Here is a 20,792-nt window from a genome sequence, read left to right as displayed (position 1 = left end):
TTTATTATCGTCAGGGCCCCAGGAAGGCGACCCAGTCTGGCTATTTTTTTTTCCTTTTTGGGTCACACCCAGCGATGCACAGGGGTTACTCCTGGCTCTGCACTCAGGAATTACTCCTGGCGGTGCTTGGGGGACCATATGGGATGCTGGGAATTGAACCCGGGTCGGCCGCGTGCAAGGCAAACGCCCTACCCGCTGTGCCAGTCTGGCTATTGATCGAGCACGGCCCCTACCGGGGCCAGTCCAGTCTGAAGAACGTCGGATCACTCTGATGAGCAGCAGCTAAACTTTGGAGGCATCTTTTTCAATGTTTTTTATTTTTTTTCCAAAATATACAATTTATTTACACCTTTATTTCACAACTGTAGTGTGTATATTTATTCCAAAATCTTTAAATAACTGCCGTTAAATGGCACAGGTCACAGGATCGGTCAAACTTGTTTCTCTTTTGCCCTCATTTTAAGATTCTAAGGTTTCAAGTAGTGATGGTGTATGCGTCAGAAGGGAACAAAAATAGAGCACAATTTTCTTTTAAAAACATAAGCCTGACACGCAGGATTAGGAGGGCGGTCTCAGCAGCTACTCGGTCTGGGACGAGACTAAGGGTGGCGCTCAAGTTTATAAATAAGACCCTCTTGTGAACACTGAGGGTTTTGGTTACGAGGAAGAAAAGGTGGGGGCCTCTTCTGCCGGGGTGGGGGGGAGCAGGGTGGGGAGGGGTAAGGCACTGCGTGAATCTCCTTGGCTGTCAGAGGCACCAGCGGGTCAGGTCTGAGGGAGGGGCGGGGACGGCGGGGCTAGCTGGCAGTGTGGGGCGCGGGGGACCCTCGCAGAGGTCTCTTGGTGATTCTAGAGGCGGGGGAGAGACGGCGAGAGCAGCTGGCAGCTCCTACAGAAAAGGGGCTGGGCTTCTGCCAGCCTGGACGTTGGCGCCAGCTGCCCTTGGCTTGTGTGCGCGAGCAGGTGAGGGTCAGGCCGGCGGGGCGGGGGCGGTGCCGGGCGAGGCATCTGGCAGTGCAGCTGGCGTTCTGGGTTGGCAGGGCACAGAGGTGCTGCCCGGGAGCCTGGGGCGGCCCTGGGAGGCATCACGCCATCTCTTCCGTGAGAGTCGTTCCTCCGCCTCCGACTTCTCTGAGCACCGGAGCAGCCATTGTCGCCCAGGCAGGGACCTGCCACGGCCCCGGCACACCCTGGTCTTGGCCGAGGCAGCACCGAGACTCGGGGGTGCGCGGGCCCTTCGGGTCAGTGGCCTTCATACCCCTCAGGCCGGCTCCCGGGTGCTCTCAGGAAAGAGCTAGTCTGTGCGAGCCGCCGCCCCCAGCTGGACGTGCCCCTCCGGAGGGCAGCCTCCAAGCCTGTGTCCGTGTTCAGGGGCTACCATCCGGCCGGAGGGCCACACGAAGCCCGAGCTGCTTGGCCGCCAGGTCTGGACGAGCAGGACTGGGCCGGCGGGGGCGGGGGGGCAGGGCCAGGGCTGGACGGGGGCAGGGTGGAGGGGCTGCGAGTGGTCACTGCGTCTTCGCTTGGGGTTCTTCGGGGATCTGGGTGTGGAAAAGGCTATCCCAAAAATTGGTGCTGATGCCGAATCCTGGAGAGGGAGAGAAATGGGCGAGAAGGTGAGGCAATGAGCAGGGAGGGGGCGCAAGATGGGGGTGCTCGGCCTGTGTCCCGTGGCCCGGGAGCTGCTGGGCAAGCTGACCAGCCTGCTGTCCTACCCTCACTGCCTCTTTCTTTCCTCGGAGGCGCCCGGTGCCTTCCTGCCCCAACACTCGGGCCCCTCGACGGCCTTCTGGACAGATGCAGCTGCCACGAGCTCTCAGCTCCTGTGGCTTCTCTGCAGGGCCACTTTCTCAGACCGCTTGACCCCGTGCTCTGCCCTCACTCCCAGATGATGGCCACAAGCTCAGGGGGGCTCCGGAGCCCGGGGAACGTGGCCAGGGCCACTGAGGGGCAAAGGTCTCCATTTCAGGCCATCTGAATCATTCTAACTTTCCGGTAAGAACTTACTCAACTCAGTTACTGGAGCACTGTCTTCTTGGGGTCCTGGTTTTGGGGCCACATCAGGTGGTAGGACTCCCCCTTCAGTGTTGGGGTGGGGTGGGGGGGGCGTCACTCCCTATAGTGCTCAGGGGATCATGTGATGCCGGGGATTAAACCTGAGGCTCCGGCATGCAAAGGATGTGCTCCAGCTGCTGAGTTATCACCCCAACCCGAAGAAGACTTTAAGTACAGCTGAACAACCCACACATGTGTTTGTTTGTTACACCTGGCAATGCTCAAGGACTACTTCTGGCTCTGCACTGAGGAATCACTCCTGGTGGTACCTGGGGGACCATATGTGATGCCGAGGATTGAACCTGGCTTGGCTGCGTGCAAGGCAAATACCCTACCACTGTACTATCACTCTGGCCCCATGGAACAGCCTATACATGGGAATGTTTCTGGTTTTGTTTTTTATTTATGAGCCATGGCTGGCTGTGCTCAGGGTTTATTCCTGGCTCTGTGCTCAGGGCTCACTCCTGGTCGGGCTCAGGGGATCATATGTGGTGTCAGGGATCGAGCCTGGGTTGGCTGTGTGCAGGGCAAGCACTTTACCATCTGTGTTATCTATCAAGCCCCTGAATCTACTCTGTGTGTGTGTGTGTGTGTGTGTGTGTGTGTGTGTGTGTGTGTGTTGTCAGGGATCGAACCTGAGGCCTCATATATAAGAAGCTGTATGCAACTGCCCAGCCTCATTCCAGCCCAGGAAACTATGTATTTTGTATTTGGGGCCACACCTGGTGGTGCTCAGGGCTTAGTCCTGGCTCTGAATTCAGAGATCACGCCTGGAGGGTCAGCTGCGTGCAAGGCAAGTGCTCTACCCATTGTACTCTCTTTTTTTTTTTAATGCTTTTATTTATTTATTTTTTTTAATTTTTTTTTTTTTTTTTGCCTTTTGGGGGTCACACCCAGCAATGCTCAGGGGTTACTCCTGACTCATGCACTCAGGAATGACTCCTGGCGGTGCTCGGGGGACTATATGGGATGCTGGAAATCAAACCCGGGTTGGCCACGTGCAAGGCAAATGCACTACCTTCTGTGCTATTGCTCCAGCCTCTACCCATTGTACTCTTGACCCCTACTTTTTCACTAAGTACAGATCCAGTAGTTGCAATGAAAAATCAGTGCCTGAATTGAGATGTGCTGTAGGAGCAAAATAGATAAGACATGTTGGAGGTAGGACAAGTAAAAGAATGTCAAAATAGCACACTCTCAGTTTTCTTTTAGTTTGTTGTTGTTGGAGAGAGGGGAACACCCAGCTGAGCTCAGTGGTGTCTCCTGGCTCTGTGCTCAGGGATCACTCCTGGTGGACTCAGGGGACCATGTGGGATGCCAGGATCTAACCTGGGTCAGCTGCATGCAAGGCAAGTGCCCTACCCACTGTACTATCTCTCTGGTCCCACTTGTGATTTATTTTTTATATCGATTACACGTTGCGATGAGAATATCAGGCTAACAGTGGGTTACCTAACATATGATTAAGACTCATTTCACCCGTGTACTTCGCCTGGTTATGTGGCTACACTGATAATATCACCTCGCACTCTATCCCCTTCCCCGGCTCCCCCTTTGCCGAGGGTTTCTGGACGTGCTTCTTACTCTAGAAGTATATGGGCTAGTTAGTGACTTCCTCCTTTATCTGTCTCTGCTCAGCTTCCCCGCACCCCCCTCCAAAGCCCCCAGCAGTGAGTAGCAGAGACCCCAGGCTAGTCTTGCCCACTGCGTGGGGTGCTGGGTGCAGGGTGCTCACCTGACTTCTGATGTGCAAAGTGGTGCTTGACGTGGCGGGCCTTCATGCCGTACAGGTGGGACTGCTTGCGCGGGGACCCGAAGTGCAGGTAGTAGTGGATCATGTCGTAGAGCACGTAGGCCAGCAGGCCCCCCGCAAACAGGGTGCCCCCCACTGCCTCAGGCAGCAGGAGCTGCAGGGACACATAGAAGAAGGCCACGCCCACCGAGGCAGGCACTGGGGGGAAGACCAGGCGCGACTGGTCGAAGGGCGCCTGTGGGGAAGACGCTGGTGGTCAGCGGGGCAGGGGCGGCCTTGACCTGCCCTGGGCAGATGCCGCCTTCCTTGGGTCTGGGCAGGGCAGGTCACGGTGCCTGAAAGTCTGCCAGAGACGCCCGGGTCCCCCATTTCCCAGCCAGGGTGGGCCATGGACGACTGCCCAGATCATGGGGTCCTGCTTTAGGCTCAAGAGGCCACTCTGCAGGGGTCAGAGAGAGAGGACAGTGGGGAGGGCACTTACCTTCCCGGACTTGACCCCTAGCATCCCATATGGATCCCTGAGCACTGCCAGGAGTAATTCCTGAGTGCAGAGTCAGGAGTAACCCCTGAGCATCACCCAGTGTGACCCAAAACCAAAATAAAATTAAAAAAAAAGGGGGGGCTAGTTTATTGGACAAACGGTCCAGTGGGGAGCATGTTTGCTTTGCACTGTTGGTCTGGGTTTGGTCCCTGGCATTGCATGTGGTCTCCTGGGATCAGGAGTGATCCCTGAGCACAGAGCCAGGAAGAAAGCCTGGAGCACTGCCAGGTCCAGCCCCAAAAAGAAACAAAAAGGGGGAAAAAACAAAACAAAACAGGCCGCAGTGTGTCAGTAACTGGGGAGGCGCTGAAGGCTTCCAGCCCAGTCGCTGGCCCTCGGTGGCCACTGCATAATACCTGCTCCCTTCCTGCCCCTGGTCCTCGCTGGAGGCCTCCATTGTCCCCAGAGGGTGAGGTCACAGTGACCCAGAGCAGAAAAGGGCCCTGATGTTGGCTCCAAAGTGTCTGCCGGGGGCCAGGCAGAGGTGGAACAGTGGAGACCCCGTGCTCATGCTGGACCACCAGGTGACCCTCAAAGTACCCAGAGGTGGTGGCAGCTTGGGGGCTCAGACTCAAGCTGGCAGTGCCTTGCTGGGGACTGGGGAGACCCCCAGTCTGTCCTATCTCTCTGACCCCCCCACCCCCGCACCCTCAGAAGGAAGCTCCACCCACTGGCATGGGGCTGTCATGATCAGGGGCTCCCAGAACCTCCGAACTCAGAGCACCTGAGCACTCTGATGCTCACTGAGCACTGGGAGCGCCCTGAGCACCTGATGGGTGAACGCAGGATGAGGCACCGGGGTCGGCACAAAGGCTGCAAGGGTGTTGGGTGCAAAGAGCACGGTGTCCACGGGAAGGTGTGTGGCATACACATGTGCAGAGACATGCTCCAGATGTGCAAACATGCACACTCACACTCATACTCACACACACTCACACACACATACATACACACACTCATACACATACTCACACACACTCACATTCACACTCATACATACATACTCGCATATACACATTCACACACACATACTCACATATACTCACACAGACTCACACTCACACACACATTCACACACACTCATACACACACAGATACACTCACACACCCGCTCACTCGTGTCCCTGCCAGCCCCGCTAGCTCCCAGCCAGGCCTCCCGGCACCATCCAAACCCCTGCTTCGTGCGGCCAGACCTGCAGGAAGATGGGGCGCCCCTGGGAGTCAGCTCCTGCTGCAGCCCCGGGGCCCCCTCGCCCTCACCTTGTGGTGCTGGCCGTGCAATGCGAAGTGCAGGGTGATGAGGTAATAGTTGTTGCTGGGGGGCTCCATGTGGAAGAGGAAGCGGTGGATGAGGTACTCCATCAGCGTCCAGCCGAGCATGCCCAGCACGAAGAGGCCGGGGAAGACGGCCTTCGGCATGGCCACCGAGTACTCTGCGGGGAGAGCGCCCGGGTCAGGACAGGTGCTGCGCCCACCACCTGCTGGCCTGGGCGCACCGGGAGGCAGGGAGGCCAGAGGGAGGCTCTGTGCGGGCTTGAGGCTCACGGGAACGGGTCTGCGAGCTGAGCTGCCCCCCAGGGGGACCGGGAGGAACAGTGCCAGCAGCTGGTGGTCACGTCCTGGGGCTGGGGCCTACGAATGTCCCCTGATTCCTGTATCGAAGTGCGGCCCCCAAAGTGGCAGGAGGGCTTTGCTGTGCAGATCACAGGGTGAGTGGGATTCATATTCCGGTAAGGGCCCGGAGAGGCCCAGGAGAAGGGTCCAAAAGCAGAGTCCTGGGTTCGATCCCCGGCAACTCATTGTCACCTGATCCTCTCCCTTGCTCCTTCTATCATCCCTCTCCTCCCCCTCTCTCCTCTCTCATCCCTCTCCCTCTCTCCTCTCACCTCTCTCTCCTCTCTTCTCTCTTCCTCTCTCCTCTCTCCTCTCTCCTCTCTCTTCTCTCTCCTCTCTCTCCCTCTGCTCTTTTCTCTCTTTCCCTCTTTCCTCTCTCACACTCTTCTCATTCAGTTTCTGGGCTACACCCTGGGGTTCTCAGGGGTTGCTGCAGGCAGCTCTCGGGGCCTGTGAGGTGCTGGGACTTGAACCCTGGTCTCCTGCCTGTCGGCATGTGCTCATCCTGCTGAGCATCTCAGTATAATCCTCAGTCCTGCCTGGGCCCTGTTTGTACCCATCCTTGTCTTGGTTGCCCTCGCAGGGCTGAAGGGCCCTGGGGTAGGGATCCGGGGTCTCCGGGCCTTGGGCTTGATCTTTTGCATTTCTTTGCTCTAGTTTTGGTTTGTCTTTTTGGGGCCACACCTGGCGACGCTCAGGAATTACTCCTGACTCTGCACTCAGGGATCATTTTTGGTGGGGTTTGGGAGGAGCCTGTGGGTGTCGGGGATTGAACCTGGGTCGGCCACATGCAAGGCCAGTGCCCTCCCCAATGTGCCCTCTCTGGCCCCATGCTTTGCATTTCTTTGCGGCCCTTTCCCCGCTCCTGGCCCCCCAGTTCAATCTAGGGTGCCCTAGATAGCAACAGTCCTGGCCGGGACTCGCTCTCTCCGGCCCCCTGAAAGGCTGGGGGCTCACCCCGAGGGGAGCAACCTCTGCTTCTCAGCTGCCTCTGGGGAGCTCCTGCTTGAACTGGCGTCTCCCGGCACCCCGACTTCCCGAGAGAGGCACCTGCTCCACAGCTGGGCTGGGGTGCACTGGGGCTCCCCTTCCTCCACTCAGCTTCTGGGTGGGGGGGTGAGGAGGAGGCAGGAGGTGCATCCCCCATCACGGTGGACCGTGTGCACTTGACCTTGATTAGCCAGCACATTGCGGCTCTGACGGGGCCCTCAAACCACCTCCTGCCACGCAGAGGGGCCCCTCCTATAGGTCAGGCCTCGGCCCGCCCCCTCACCCCAGCATCGCCCGTGCCGGCCCATCCAGCTGCAGCTGGTACTGGGTGGCATCTCTGGAGGAGCCCGGCCGAGGGCCCGGGGCCCACCCCCACCCCGAGGCCGCCACTGTCGGGGATTGTTGGGGAGCGGCGCGGACAGTGGCTGATTCAGCGGCCCGGCCTCCCGAGCAACAAGCCCCGCGCTGTGCCCGAACTATTCAGCGTGGGCAGAACTGGCTGCCGCTGGCTGGCTGGCGGGCACGCACGTTAACCCTCGCGGCACAGCCTTGGGCTGGGGGACAGGGTGGGGGAGGGGCCGCCGCAGAGCCTGGGTCTCCCCAGCTCAGGGGGAAACAGGTGGCACCTGTCCCTGCGGACCCCGACTCGCCACCCCCCCACCTGGGAGAGGAGGGCAGGCAGCGGGTGGGGGAGCTGCGGGGGCAGACGGGGGGCTCCGGCCTCAAGGCAAGCGTCTGGGAGACGAGAGCCCCCTGAGCGTCTCTCACGCCTCTCCACATGCCACAGACCAGCCCCTCACTGTCACCTGCCCAGGCATGCACTTGGAGTCGCATGACCCCGACTGGCCCCGACTCCTGGGAGGTGCTCCCCCTCCTGGGGAAGGGCTCGATGGCGGTGCTGCTCCAGGGGGCCACCACGTGCTCCAGGAGCCGCCCCGGAGGGCCCGCATGGTGGGCTGAATCTCCTCGCTGGAGTCTGGAGCTGCCCCCGTCTCTGCCCGGAGACCCGCAGACGCTGCCTCGCCTCTCCTGCCCCGGCTTTCACCCCGGCTGAGCTCATCAGCCCTCCAGGGCCTCTGCCGGAAATGGGCTCATTTTGTTTTGGGTTTCGGCCACACCCAAGGGGTTACTCCTGGCTCTGCACTCAGGACTCACTCCTGGCATCCTGGCAGGCTTGGGGGACCCTATGGGATGCCAGGAATTGCGCCCTCCCCGCTGTCAGCCCCTTGTTTATTTCTTAGCATACCAGGTCCCGGTCTCTAGAGTCAATTAGTCTGACCCTTCCTCCACTGGGCAGGGCAGGGGAACTACCCAGCGGTGCTCCAGGACGGCCCCAGGCTCTGCTCAGAGGTCAGCCGGGCAGTATTTGGGGGGACCACTCAGTGCCAGGGATCAGGTAGGGTTGCATGCAAGGCAAATGCATTATCCCCATCCTGCCCCTCCAGCCCTTAGTCCCCCTCTAAAATCACTTCTTTGCCTGCTGATGTGACTTCCCTCGGCTCCACGTGGAGGGGCACTTGCTTTCTTGCTTGTTTCGTTTTGTTCTACAGCCTTGGGGAGGTGTCTGGTGTCAGAAGACCATTTCTACAGGAAAATTTTTGCTTAAAAAATCTGTGTGTGTGTGTGTGTGTGGCTGGAGCGATAGCACAGCAGATAGGGCGTTTGCCTTGCACGTGGCCGACCCGGGTACGATTCCCAGCATCCCATATGGTCCCCTGAACACCGTCAGGAGTAATTCCTGAGTGCAGAGCCAGGAGTAACCCCTGAGCATCGCCAGGTGTGACCCAAACCCCCCCCCAAAAAAAATTAAAAATCTGTGTGTGTGGCTGGTGTTCTCGTGTGTCTGGGGCGGGGGGTGGGGGTGGGTGGGGGGGTATCTGTGTTCCGGGGAACTCAGGACCAGGGAGAGCGCAGATGTGTCCCTGGCCCAGGAGGGAGCGAACCGAGTTACCTGTGGTGAAGGACGCGAAGAGCCGGACGTTGCCTTGGGCGAGCGTTCGGTAGTAGGACCAGCTGAGGTACAGCATCAGGGGCAACCAGATGATGGGGACGCTGTACCTGCAGGAGGGGTGGGGTGAGCGGGGTCCTAGGCACAGTGCCCTGAAGGCCTCCCTTCCCTACATGGGAGGAGGACAGGGGCAGAGACCTGCACCCAAAGGGGTCCTAAACAGAGCAGGCTGCGACGTGCTGGCCACTGATCTGGCGCAGCTGGGTAGACACTGACCTCTTGTGGCAGAGGAACTAATTGCAGGAAAAATTGTTCCAGCACTGTTGGCTGGAATCTCCTCGCTAGAGTCTGGCTCTGGCTACAGGTTGGGATGTCACCACTTAGAGGGTGTTTTATCTTATTTATCATCTAATTCATTTGAGTTTTGTGGCCACATCTGGCAGTGGTCAGGGGTTAATCCTGGCTCTGTGCTCAGGAGAGTATATGCGGTATCATGGATCAAATCAGGGTCAGTCATAGTCATACGCAGCTGCATGCAAAGCAAGTGCCTTACCTGCTGTAACTCTCTCTGGCCCTTTATTGTTATTTATTTATTTAATTTTTTGGTCACACCCGGTGATGCCTTCAGGGCTTATTCCTAGCTCTGCAGTCAGGAATTACTGCTGGCGGTACTGGGGGCGGAGGGGGGGGGCGTCAAACCCAGGTCAGCTGCATGCAAGGCAAATACCCTCCCTGCTGGACTATCGCTCTGGCCCGCTCTGGCCCTTAAAATGATTTTTTATTTTGTTTTAGAACCACACCTGGCGGTGCTCAAGGGTTACTCCTGGCTCCACACTCAGGAATCACTCCTGGCGGTGCTCAGGGGACCTTCTGGGATGCTGGAGATCAAACCTGGGTCATTTTACCCCCTGAACTATGGTTCCAGCTCCTCTCTCTGGCCCTTTACAGGACATCTTGAATCCATGCTCTTGGGTCAAGGTAGTTCAAAGGCTACAGCGCCGTGCCCGTGGCTCTGAGTGTGGTCCTGGCATGGCATGGCTCCCTGAGCACCAGTGCCCCAAGCAGTGCTGAGCCTGAGTATCACTCAGTCCAAGCTGCCGGGCCCACCCTGTGGGACAAAGCATAACTGAGAGTGGACCCCCTTGAGCACTACAGGGGGCTCCCCACCCCCGCCACGTGCACAGGGCTGGCGTGTGCCAATGGCATGTATCACTACCCCCAAGAGCTTGATGACAGCTCTAGGCTCTGGGGAGGCATCTGCGTCCCCCTTCCTTTCTACACGGAGCTGGCACCCTCAGGGGAGACAGACCCCTCACCCCCCACCCCGGGCCCAGGGCAGGGCTCACCAGACGGCCTTGGTGAGAGACTCGATGAAGTCTGAGTAGAAGAGACGGATGGGTCTGGCCACTGGCTGGTGGACCCACTCATCGTACTTCTCCCCCAAGTGGCCCACCTGCCAAAGCAGGGGCTTCTGCCAGTCCACCAGGTCCTAGAGAGACAAAGGCAAGTGGCTCCTTGATATTCACAGCCAGACGTGTCCATTCTCCCGCAGCAGCAGCCACAGTGCCCCAGGCCTCGCCCCTGGCCTCGGCACAGGGGGACACCACTTAACCCAGCCCTCAGCCACAGAAATAGTGTCCAGGACACAAGCCAGCACTCTCTCCTCGTGCGTTGGCAGGGAGCTGGAGCGGCTAGCCTGGGGACTGTCAGCACACAGTGTGGATGGTCAACTCAAGAGAGAGGCACCGAGCCTGGGGGTGACACCTGAGCGCCCGGGTGCAGCTGTTCCTGAAGCTTGAGCTCTTAACCAGGAATCTCCATGGACCAGAGTCAATGGACTCTGCACCTGGAGAAAAGTATTTCCTCTCTGTCAGCATGTGATTCTTTTCTTTCTTTCGGGGGGTGTGGGGTAGGGCAGGGGGCACACTTGGCAGGGTTTACTCCTGGCTCTGAGCTCCAGATCATGGCTGGCAGTGCTTGGGGGACCACGCATGATGCCTGGGACTGAACACGACTGTGTGAGAGGTAGACAAGCTTACACTGTTTCTCCAGTCCTGGGATTGTCTTCTTGGTGTTAGTTTGGATCCATTTTTTTAAAAAATCTATTAATTCACATAATCATTAAGCAAAATTGCTTGATTTTTTTGTACACACCATATGTGTGTATAAATGTATGTATGTATGTATGTGTATATACACACACATGTGTATCCTTTCCCATGCCCAAGTCTCCTAGACCTTATCCCAGCCAGGAGGAAATGGATTCCTTGGGTGAATGCTCTCATTCTTTCCATTCCGCTGCCTCTGCTCGTTCTCTCGTTCTCTCTCTCTCTTTCTCTCTCTCTCTCCACACACACACACACACACACACACACACACACACTTTAAACCTGTCTCTGGCAAAAAACATAGCTGGGTCTTGCTTAAAAAAATTTTTTTTGAGGGGGAGTTACACCTGGCAGTGCTCAGGGGCCACTCCCAGCAGTACTCGGAAGGGTTTGATTTGTTTTTGTCTAGTCAGACGATCTCTGCCATTTAATTGGACAGTTTAATGCCAGCGGGGGCTGCCATCTTGGTCTGTGCTCTCTATACCCCCTCTGCCTCCACTGTGCATCCTTTCTTGTCTTCCCGACTTTGCATGGATGGAGTATTGGAAAGTGTTCTACTTCCTCTCCTCTATTTGCACTTCAGCCTTGTCCTTTTTGTTTGTTTCCGCTCCTCGATCATTCCTCTAACAATGGCACTATGCATTTGCAGCTTGCACTCATCTGCCTTGAGTGAAACTCCGCGTTAGTTTTGTTTTATTTGGGGGCCACTCCTGACAGTGCTCCGGGGTTACTGCTGGCTCTGCACTCAGGCATTACTCCTGGTGGTGCTCGGGGGACCTTATGGGATGCTGGGGGTCGAAACTGGATCGGCCATGTGTAAGACAAACGCTCCACCCGCTGAGCTATTGCTCTGGCCCCTAAACCCCACTTCTGTCTGCCCCACACGACACTCCGTGGCTCCTGTGCCACTTAACTGCGATTCCACTCCCTTAAACAATGATGGTGTGGAGGCGCGGGTCTCTCTCAGCCTCAAAGTGGGCCCGACAAAACTGTCCCTACTGAGCCATTTCAGAGAGAAAGAGAGGGAGAGAGAGCAAGCAAAGCCCAGGGTAAGACAGCTAAGTGCAGGGCCAGAGAGACAGCAGGCTGTGGGGCAGGGTGCCTGCCTTGCACGCAGCAGTCGGCTGGGCGCTAGCCCCAGCACCCAAGGTGGTCCCCTGAGCAGAAAGCCAGGAGTAATCCTCGAGTGCTGACAGATGTGCCCCCGCCACCCAGTTGAGACGCAGGTGAAATGTCTAAGTGAACTGCAGCGGGCGGGGATTCCAGCGAAGTGGCAGAACTCAAGGCCAGAGGGGCTGGAGGGAGCTGAATGGGCTGAGCCCGTGCTGTGCACATGGACGGCCAGGGTCCGAGTCCCAGCATCGAGCAGGAATAAGCCCCCAGCACCGCTGTGTGTGACCCAGAACCCCACACCGACCCAAATCAAAACCCGGAAGGACAGCGGGGGTGAGGCTAGCTGTGTGTGTTGGGGTGGGGGAGGGGGCTACGGGGCCAGGCCAGCCTCCTGCCGCCCTCCTCCCAGGGCTGTCCTGCTGCCTTTCTTTTTTTTTTTTTTCTTTTTTTCTTTTTGGCTTTTTTGGTCACACCTGGCGATGCACAGGGGTTACTCCTGGCTTTGCACTCAGGAATTACCCCTGGCCGTGCTCAGGGGACTATATGGGATGCTGGGATTTGAACCCGGGTCGGCCGTGTGCAAGGCAAACGCCCTACCCACTGTGCTATCTCTCCAGCCCCCCTGCTGCCTTTCTGATCCTCGGACAAGACGCTGGTCCTCCCTAGCACACCCGCAGGGACAATCTCCTCCGACCTGCCTGCTGGCCCTCGGGGCCTGTGTGCCCACCCCTCTGAGTGCTGTGGCCTGGGCACGGAGGGGCCACCCTGGAGGGAGCCCCTTGTAACATCAAGGCCCAGACAGCGCATCTCTCGGGACTGCAGGACTGCAGGAGGTCCCTGCTGGCCTCCTGCGCAGTGCATGGACACTGAGGCCCCGAGAGACAGTGGGGGGCTGAGCCCGGAGACCCTGTGGCTTCCGAGAGATGGAGGGCTACAGGACTCTTCTTCCCACGCCCCTCCCCATCCTCGGCTGCATCCTGGCGTAGCCCCTTGCCACTCTTGCTGCCTGGTCTCGGGGGACACAGGGAGAGCCTCAGCAGAGGGGGCCTGGCAGAGTGACCGGGTCCCGCCCTCCAGTTCCCAGATCTCCGGGGGGCTCCCCCTTGGCAGCAAACCCGGACCCCTCAGGGATCCCCCCGGGGCCACCCCTAAAGCCAGACAAGGTGCTCCGGGATGCTGTATCCAGAAACGGCTCCGGCAGGGTCTGTGGGGGAGGGGTGAGCTCAAGGACCCCTAACAAGCTGGCCCCTCCCCCCAGGCACAGGCAAGTCTGGGCCAGCAGGGGTCGCTGCCCCGCCTGCCCCTGCCCCGACGGCTATGCCAGGAATGCAGCAGCACCAGGGCCTGGCAGCGGGAAAGGGCGAGAGTGGGCGGAAGGACTCTGCGCCCCTGCCCCTTCTCTGGGCAGCACAGGGGCCAGGTGGCACCGACCTCCCAGGGGCCCAGCAGCGGGGCCTCAGCCGAATGCCAGGGCCGGGACAGTTGCTTCCTGGACGGTCCCCGGCCCCAAGGTGCACGGAGCTGGGGCCTTCCTGAGCCCGAGATGGGCGTGGGGGTGAGAGGACAGGAAGCTGCTCCCATTTCTGGGCCCTGAGGATGGAGCCAGTGTGCAGATGGGGTGAGGAGGGGGGGTGAGGGGTCAGTGGGGGTCCTGCTCAGCCCCGCCCCCCATCCTGCTGCTGGCTCCCAGTCCTGCTCACCAGGGCCCTGGGACCCTGCCTGCTGTTCGGGCCTCCCACCCCGGGCTGAGACCCCAGCGCAGAGCTCGAGGGTGTCTGCAGGGGTGCATGGTGGGGTACCAAGGGGTCCCCTGGGCCGTTCTCCACACTTGGGTCCAGTGATGGGGCCGCCAGAGGCCTCCAGACAGCCTGATAATAGGGGGTGGGAGGCGCCTGGGGGTGCTGGGCTCTGTGCGGCAGGAAGCAGCCTGCGCCTCCCGCCCCCGCCATAACTGCCCTCCCAGGGACGCCCACAGGACAGGGGGCAGTGCTGGTCCCGTCGGGCTCCTCCCAAGCCCCTTAGAAGGCGACCCGAACTCTGGCTAAGGGGCAGCTAGGACCTCTGAGCCAAGCGTGGGCGGTCAGGGTGAAAAACACCACCAGGGGCGCCCGGGGTGGGGGGGGCCGAGCCAAGGCGGGCCCTGGTCCTGACCCTGCGTGCCTGCGTTCCCAGTGACACCTTGGGGGTCCCTAAAGGGCAACCCCTGACAGGCCTGAGACGACATTGACAACTTTGTGGAAGTCCACTCCTGGCACCAACGGATGTGTATGAATGTATGTGTGCATGCTTGTGTGTGTGTGTGCATGCTTGTGTGTGTGTGTGCATGTGTGTGTGTGCATGCATGCACGCCCCAGAACCCAGAGCTCTCTGCATGTGTGTGTGTGTACTCCCTGCTGTGCGTGTGTGTATGGGCTTGTGTGTACCAGCTCTCCCCACTATGTGTGCATGTGTGTACCAGAACCCAGAGCTCTCCCTGCAGTGTGCGTGTGCGTGTGCGTGTGTGTGTGTGTGTGTGTGTGTGTGTGTGTGTGTGTGTCTCGGGAGAACTGTGTTTGGGTTTGACACATTAGTCTAAGGGACTGGCTAAGGGGCAGCTAGGACCTCTGAGCCAAGCGCGGGCAGTCAGGGTGAAAAACACCACCAGGGGCGCCTGGTGAGAGAAGGAGGTAGTCTGTGTTCTACCTCTTCCTCTCTCCCTCTCTTTTCTCCCTCTCTCCCTACCTCCTCTCTTCTCCCTCCCTCTCACTATCTCTCTCTCTCCTTTCCCCACCCTCCCTTTCACTCTCCCTCCCTCCCCCCTCTCTGGGACCCCCCTGGGCCTCCCTTGCAAGGCTCCCAGCTGCCCCCAGGTCCTTTTGTGGGCAGACAGTGGCCCCACTCCAGAGCTGGAGCAGGACGGGATGGGGAGGGTGCAGCCAGGGGTGGGGGCCCTCTCCCAGAACCATCTTAACGTCCTGCCACCCTCTGCTACCCTCTCTCCCACCACACAGGAGATGGGGCAGGGTGAGGCTCAGTTGTAATTGTAAATTGGGTCACTAAGCTAAGCTAAGCAGCAGTGACTAGGGTAATCAGCAGGGGTGAGGGTAACCAGCAGTGACTAGGGTAGCCAGCAGGGGTGAGGGTAACCAGCAGGGGTGAGGGTAGCCAGCAGTGACTAGGGTAGCCAGCAGGGGTGAGGGTAACCAGCAAGGATGAGGGTAACCAGCAGTGACTAGGATAGCCAGCAGGGGTGAGGGTAGCCAGCAGGGGTGAGGGTAACCAGCAGTGACTAGGGTAACCAGCAGGGGTGAGGGTAACCAGCAGGGGTGAGGGTAACCAGCAGTGACTAGGATAGCCAGCAGGGGTGAGGGTAACCAGCAAGGATGAGGGTAACCAGCAGTGACTAGGGTAACCAGCAGGGGTGAGGGTAACCAGCAGGGGTGAGGGTAACCAGCAGTGACTAGGGTAGCCAGCAGGGGTGAGGGTAACCAGCAGGGGTGAGGGTAACCAGCAGTGACTAGGGTAACCAGCAGGGGTGAGGGTAACCAGCAAGGATGAGGGTAACCAGCAGTGACTAGGGTAACCAGCAGGGGTGAGGGTAACCAGCAGGGGTGAGGGTAACCAGCAGTGACTAGGGTAGCCAGCAGGAGTGAGGGTAACCAGCAGGGGTGGGGGTAGCCAGCAGTGACTAGGGTAACCAGAGGTGGAGACCAACCAACAGTGACTCTGGCTGGCAGCTGAAGCTCTCCTGAGCCCTATCAGGTCACTATGAGCCCCTGTCCCGTGCTGGGGAAACACAAAAGGCTAGCTGACACCCGCAGCCCCCCGAGGCACACAGGAGCAGGGGCCCGGGGGCAGGGACTGCAAGCTCCTCAGAGGGCGGCCGGTCAGTAGGGCCCGGAGGCTGCTCCTCGAGCAAGTGCCCCGGGTGGAGGAGGCTGTGGGGGGCCCTGAGAAGGATGCAGGGATGTGGGGACTCCAGAGGGGTCTCAGAAGCCCGCAGGCGCACTCCAGGAGTCGGGAGAGGAGGGCGGAGAGGGGTGAGAGGCCCTGGGCCGGTTTCCTGTCCCTCTGCTGGCCGCGGATGGTGGGTTAGTCTAGAGATTGTTCCAGTAAAATTCCATGCCTGGCCTGAGAGTCCAGCGCACTCCAGGGCCTCTGAGCTGGGCAGGGCACCCTGGGCTCGGGCCTTTCAGGGCCTTCTACTCTGCCCAGGCGTCACACCAGGGACCCCCACTCTGCTCCGAGCCAATTGAGGGCACTATGATGGTGGGACACCCCTGCAGTGACCCCAACCTGCGGGGACCCCGGCCACTCCGGGGACACCCCTCAAGCTCTCCCTCCTGGTCACTCGCCATGCCATGCCCCGTGGCTCTTGTTTAAGTCTTTCCTTTCGGGGCTGGAGCGACAGCACCGCGGGGAGGGGACTGGCCTTGCACCCAGCTGACCTATATTTGATCCCCGGCATCCCACATGGTCCCCCAAGATCCTGCCAGGGGGGCTCGCTGAGCAGAGTCAGGAGTAAGCCCTGAGCATCCCTGGGCGTGACCCCAAAACAAGATCAAACAAATCCAGTCTTTCCAAGGGGTTCCCGTGCTACCTTCAGCCCCAAAGCCCACCCTGAGGCTGGAGCCCAGGACCCGCCGCCCCCCGCAGCGCCTGCACCCGCACGCTGCCCTCCGCGCCCGCTCAGCAGCTGGCTGCGGTCCTTCCCAGGACGAGGTTCTGGCCCCCACCCCGCCGGCTTCCGAGACCTCACACCTGCAGGGGGTCCTAGCGCCTGAGGCACAGGGCTCCAGGCACCAGCCCTCGGCGCCTTGCCCAAGCCCTGGGGCTCAGGAGGGCCGCATCCGCCCAGCCCCAACCGTCACCTGTGTCCCTGAGACAGGCTTCTCTGGGCACCCCCACGTGTCCCCAGCCGCTCCCTGAGAGCGGGGCCTGCCTGATCGGGTGACACTGGTTTGGGGATAGTCAGGGACAGTCACACTTGAAGTTATTCAAGGAGGAAACAGAGACCCGAGGGGACATGGGGGGTGGGGGGTGGGGGGTGGGCAGTCGGGTTCCAGCGCTGCCTCCGGGCAAGGCTGCTGCTTAGCCCTGTATTTCCACCTGTGGCCCCTCAGGACCCCAGGGTCCCCCTAAGCAACACACAGGGAGACCCCAGCCTTGGACCAGGGAGGTGGCCCTGGCTATGTCTAGGCAGGGGGTGCGTGAGGTGGGGTGCCCAGGGCAGGGGGCGCGTGAGACGGGGTGCCCAGGGCCACTGTGTGTCTCTGTGGAAACTCCCCTGCCTTCCTGCTGGGGTGTGGCTCGTTTTCCCTCCCTGCTGCCCCCCTGCCTCGGCTGTCCTTGGCACCCGGCCGCTACCTTGTCCCAGTCCACCGCCTTCAGCTGCGGCTCCATAGTTGCGTCTGGCTCCGTTGCCTCCGCTCCGCTCTCCGGGACGTCCTGTGGAGAGAAGACAGTGGCAAGCGGTCACCGACGGGGACGAGGAGAGAGCCCGCACGGCCGGGGGCAGATGCTCACGGGGCCACTGTGCTCGGCATGTTCTTTTTCCTTAAAAAATAAATTTCTGGGGGCGGGAACAATAGTCCAGCAGCTAGGATGCTTGCCTTGCACCAGCTGGCCCGTGTTCAAGTCCATCCTGGCCAGCCCGGAGTCCCCTGGCTGCGATCCCCAGATCACAGAACTTTGACAAAACGAACTTCTGCCAAAGATAAAAAGGTGAAAAGAGGGGCTGGAGCGACAGCACAGCGGGTAGGGCATTTGCCTTGCACGCAGCTGACCCGGGTTCGATTCCCAGCATCCCATATGGTCCCCTGAGCTCCGCCAGGAGTGGTTCCTGAGTGCAGAGCCAGGAGTAAGCCCTGTGCATCGCCAGGTGTGACCCAAAAAGCCAAAAAAAAAAATAAAGTGAAAAGATCCAGAAGAGGAAGGAGATAGTGGACAGAGAGACAGCGGGGACAGACAGCCGCCGGCCGGGTCGGGCAGAGGGATGGGGGTGGGGCACCTGGCGGGCTCCAGCTCCCTCCCAGGCAGCTCAGTGGAGCTGAGGGCGGGGGGGGGGGGCGCTCCTGAGGGGGCGCCCAGGGCTGTGTCTCCAGCAAGCGCCACAACAGGGCAGCTGCACCTGTGCTGACCCCGGCAGGGACGGGCCCCTCCAGGCTCAAGGTCAACTGCCGCGCCGCGCCCGCGCCAGGAGTCGGAGGGCAGAGAGTGCTGGGAGTCACGTGGCCCTGGGTAGAGCGGGCGGCTGGCACCCAGGGGGAACGCCTGGCCCCGCAGCAGTGGGGAGGCGAGTGGCCCTCTGCACCTCTGTGACAGAGGAAATGGTGCTGAGGCCGAGGAGGGGCCCTGGGGTGGGCGGGTCACACGGCTGGCACCTGTCACCTTTCTTGTCAGTTGTCCAGGATTGTCCCTGGCAATCCTGCTTCCACATCACACAGGTGACAGGAACCCGCTGGGGCGCCCCGAGGAAACCTGTGTGGGACCCCGTCAAAGCAGTTTTCACGCTTCGTGGGGACTCTCGTTTTAGTCCGGGTCACCACGCCCACACACCCTCTTTTTTTTTTTCTTTTTGGGTCACACCCGGCAATGCACAGGGGTCACTGCTGGCTCATGCACTCAGGAATTACCCCTGGCGATGCTCAGGGAACCATATGGGATGCTGGGATTCGAACCCGGGCCGGCCGCGTGCAAGGCAAACACCCTACCCGCTGTGCTATCGCTCCAGCCCCCACACACCCATTTTTATGAAGAAACTCCTCTAAAGGACGAGGGGTTCTGTCTAACAGGAAAGTCGTTTATTTATTTTTGTGTTTGGAGGCCACACCCAGCAGTGCTCAGGGATCACTCCTGGCTCCGTGCTCAGGGATCACTCCTGGTGGGTTTAAGGGACCATATGGGGTACTGGGGGTCAAACCCTGGTAGCCTGTGTGCAAGACCAGCTCCCGACTGGCCATCCTGCCACCCCTGACGGCATCTTTAAGGTGACACTCAGCATCCCCAAGGCCTCTTCCCGCAGTTCTGGGGGGGACCCCAGGTCCAATTCACAGGACCCCATGGCGTAGCTCCCAACACCACTAGGGAAGGTGCCCAACTTGAGAATCAAACCAGACATGCAAAGATCAGGTGCGAGGGGCCGTGGCTCGGAGCCAGAGAGAACGGAAGAGGAGTCTGGTCCGGGGGCCCTCGGTCCCAGCTCTGCAACCACAAGTATGTACACGTGCTTCCCTCCTACCTCTTCTGTGGCTGGTAGCTCTTTCCTGGGGTGGGGGATGGGGAGTGTTTTGGACCCGGCCTGGCTCTGTGGTCAGGGGTCCCTGGCAGTGCTTGGACGGCTCCAGGGAGCACACCAAGGCCTGAGCCCTGTACTTTCGCTCTCTCTGACCCCATCGGATCATGTCTTGCCATGTGGTCTTTGCAGGATCCCCTGAGACTCCAGGCTTGGCTCTGCTGGGGGTGCCCCGAAACTCAGCAGGGCACCCGCTCTCCTTGGGAATGTGAAAGCAGGGGCCGGAGCAATAGGACTGCTGGGAGGGCATTTCACTTGTATGCAGCTAACCCGGGTTCGATCCCCGGCATCCCCGAGGGTCCCCTGAGCACCGCCAGAAGTGATTCCTGCATGCAGAGCCAGGAGTAACCCCTGAGCATCGCTGGGTGTGGCCCCCCAAACAATGGGGGGAAAAAAAGGAAATGTACAACCAACAGGGGTGGAATATCTCTGCAACGAGCAAGGTGGCACAGGATGCTGATGGCACCATCTGACAGGGCGGAAACGCCCAGAAACAAGGGTCACGAGTCCAGTAATCTGGCACTGGCACTCGGTGCCCTTTGGCCGAGCTCAGAGGCAGGAGGCGGTGGATGGGAAATTGCTCGCATTGATCTTGTCGCATCAACTCTTCTCTGATGACACTGACAGCAATTTAAGCACCAGACAATTTCAGTGCCCTCCCCCCCTCCCCCCACGCCCCAGGTCTGAAATGCAGGCTTTGGTGCAGTTTCACCTGGTCACGGGGGGGGGGGGGGGTAAGATGGGTAAAGGTGACCGACGACAACAAAACTGAGACCCAGACAACAACAAAACTTAGACCCAGACATCTGGCCTCACCAGCCATGGCTGCACACACATGATTCCTCGGCTCAAGGTGCCTGGCCTGAGGTTCCTGCACCTGCAGGTGACCAGGAGAGATGTTGACGGAAACTTTCACGGGTTCCTGTCAAGGTCACAACCACTGGGGTACTCCTGAAATACAGTGCTCGGGGTCCCTCCCCATGATACTCGGGCACCCTTGGGGAGCTGGGATTCAAACTCAGAGCTCCGGCCTGCAAGGCATGCACTCAACCCTCGAAGCCCCCTGGAGCTTGGCTTTGTTTGGTTCAAATCTGAGCCAGATCTGGGGGCGCAGGAGCCGCCACTCACAGTGGTAAATGTGGGGGAGCCGTCTCCGCAGGGCTGGACCCCGACTCGTCTCCCCAGAGCAAGGCCGAAGCAGCCAGGGCTCTGCCAGCTCTGACACAGGGTGCGCTTTGCCCAGTGAAGGAAAGACGAGAGAAGGGGTGTGGGGAAGCCGCCGGCACACGCCCTGTGCCCACTTCACACTCACGACTCGACCAAGCGCTGAGAAGTTTTCGGCGTGGGCTGACCGCAAAGTGAGGGGCTGGGTGTGTGTCCAGAGGCTACAAATGAGG

General features: G+C 59.7%; 1 protein-coding gene across 1 annotated transcript in view; it reads right to left on the bottom strand.

Moving 5' to 3' along the window:
- Nucleotides 1-302: 302 nt before the first annotated feature.
- FA2H (fatty acid 2-hydroxylase) overlaps nucleotides 303-20,792 on the bottom strand; it is a 42,654-nt gene continuing 22,164 nt past the window's right edge. The window contains exons 2-7 of the mRNA XM_004600524.2: nucleotides 17,469-17,549; nucleotides 10,248-10,390; nucleotides 8,905-9,011; nucleotides 5,610-5,782; nucleotides 3,791-4,043; nucleotides 303-1,588 (exon numbers count right to left, since the gene is read on the bottom strand). Coding sequence (XP_004600581.1) covers nucleotides 1,509-1,588; nucleotides 3,791-4,043; nucleotides 5,610-5,782; nucleotides 8,905-9,011; nucleotides 10,248-10,390; nucleotides 17,469-17,549 — 837 coding nt within the window. The 3' untranslated portion in view covers nucleotides 303-1,508. The remainder of the gene's footprint in view (nucleotides 1,589-3,790; nucleotides 4,044-5,609; nucleotides 5,783-8,904; nucleotides 9,012-10,247; nucleotides 10,391-17,468; nucleotides 17,550-20,792) is intronic.

Source organism: Sorex araneus, chromosome 8, assembly GCF_027595985.1.
Source record: "Sorex araneus isolate mSorAra2 chromosome 8, mSorAra2.pri, whole genome shotgun sequence".
In the NCBI taxonomy this organism is placed as follows: domain Eukaryota; kingdom Metazoa; phylum Chordata; class Mammalia; order Eulipotyphla; family Soricidae; genus Sorex; species Sorex araneus.
This window is presented reverse-complemented; position numbering and strand designations above follow the sequence as displayed.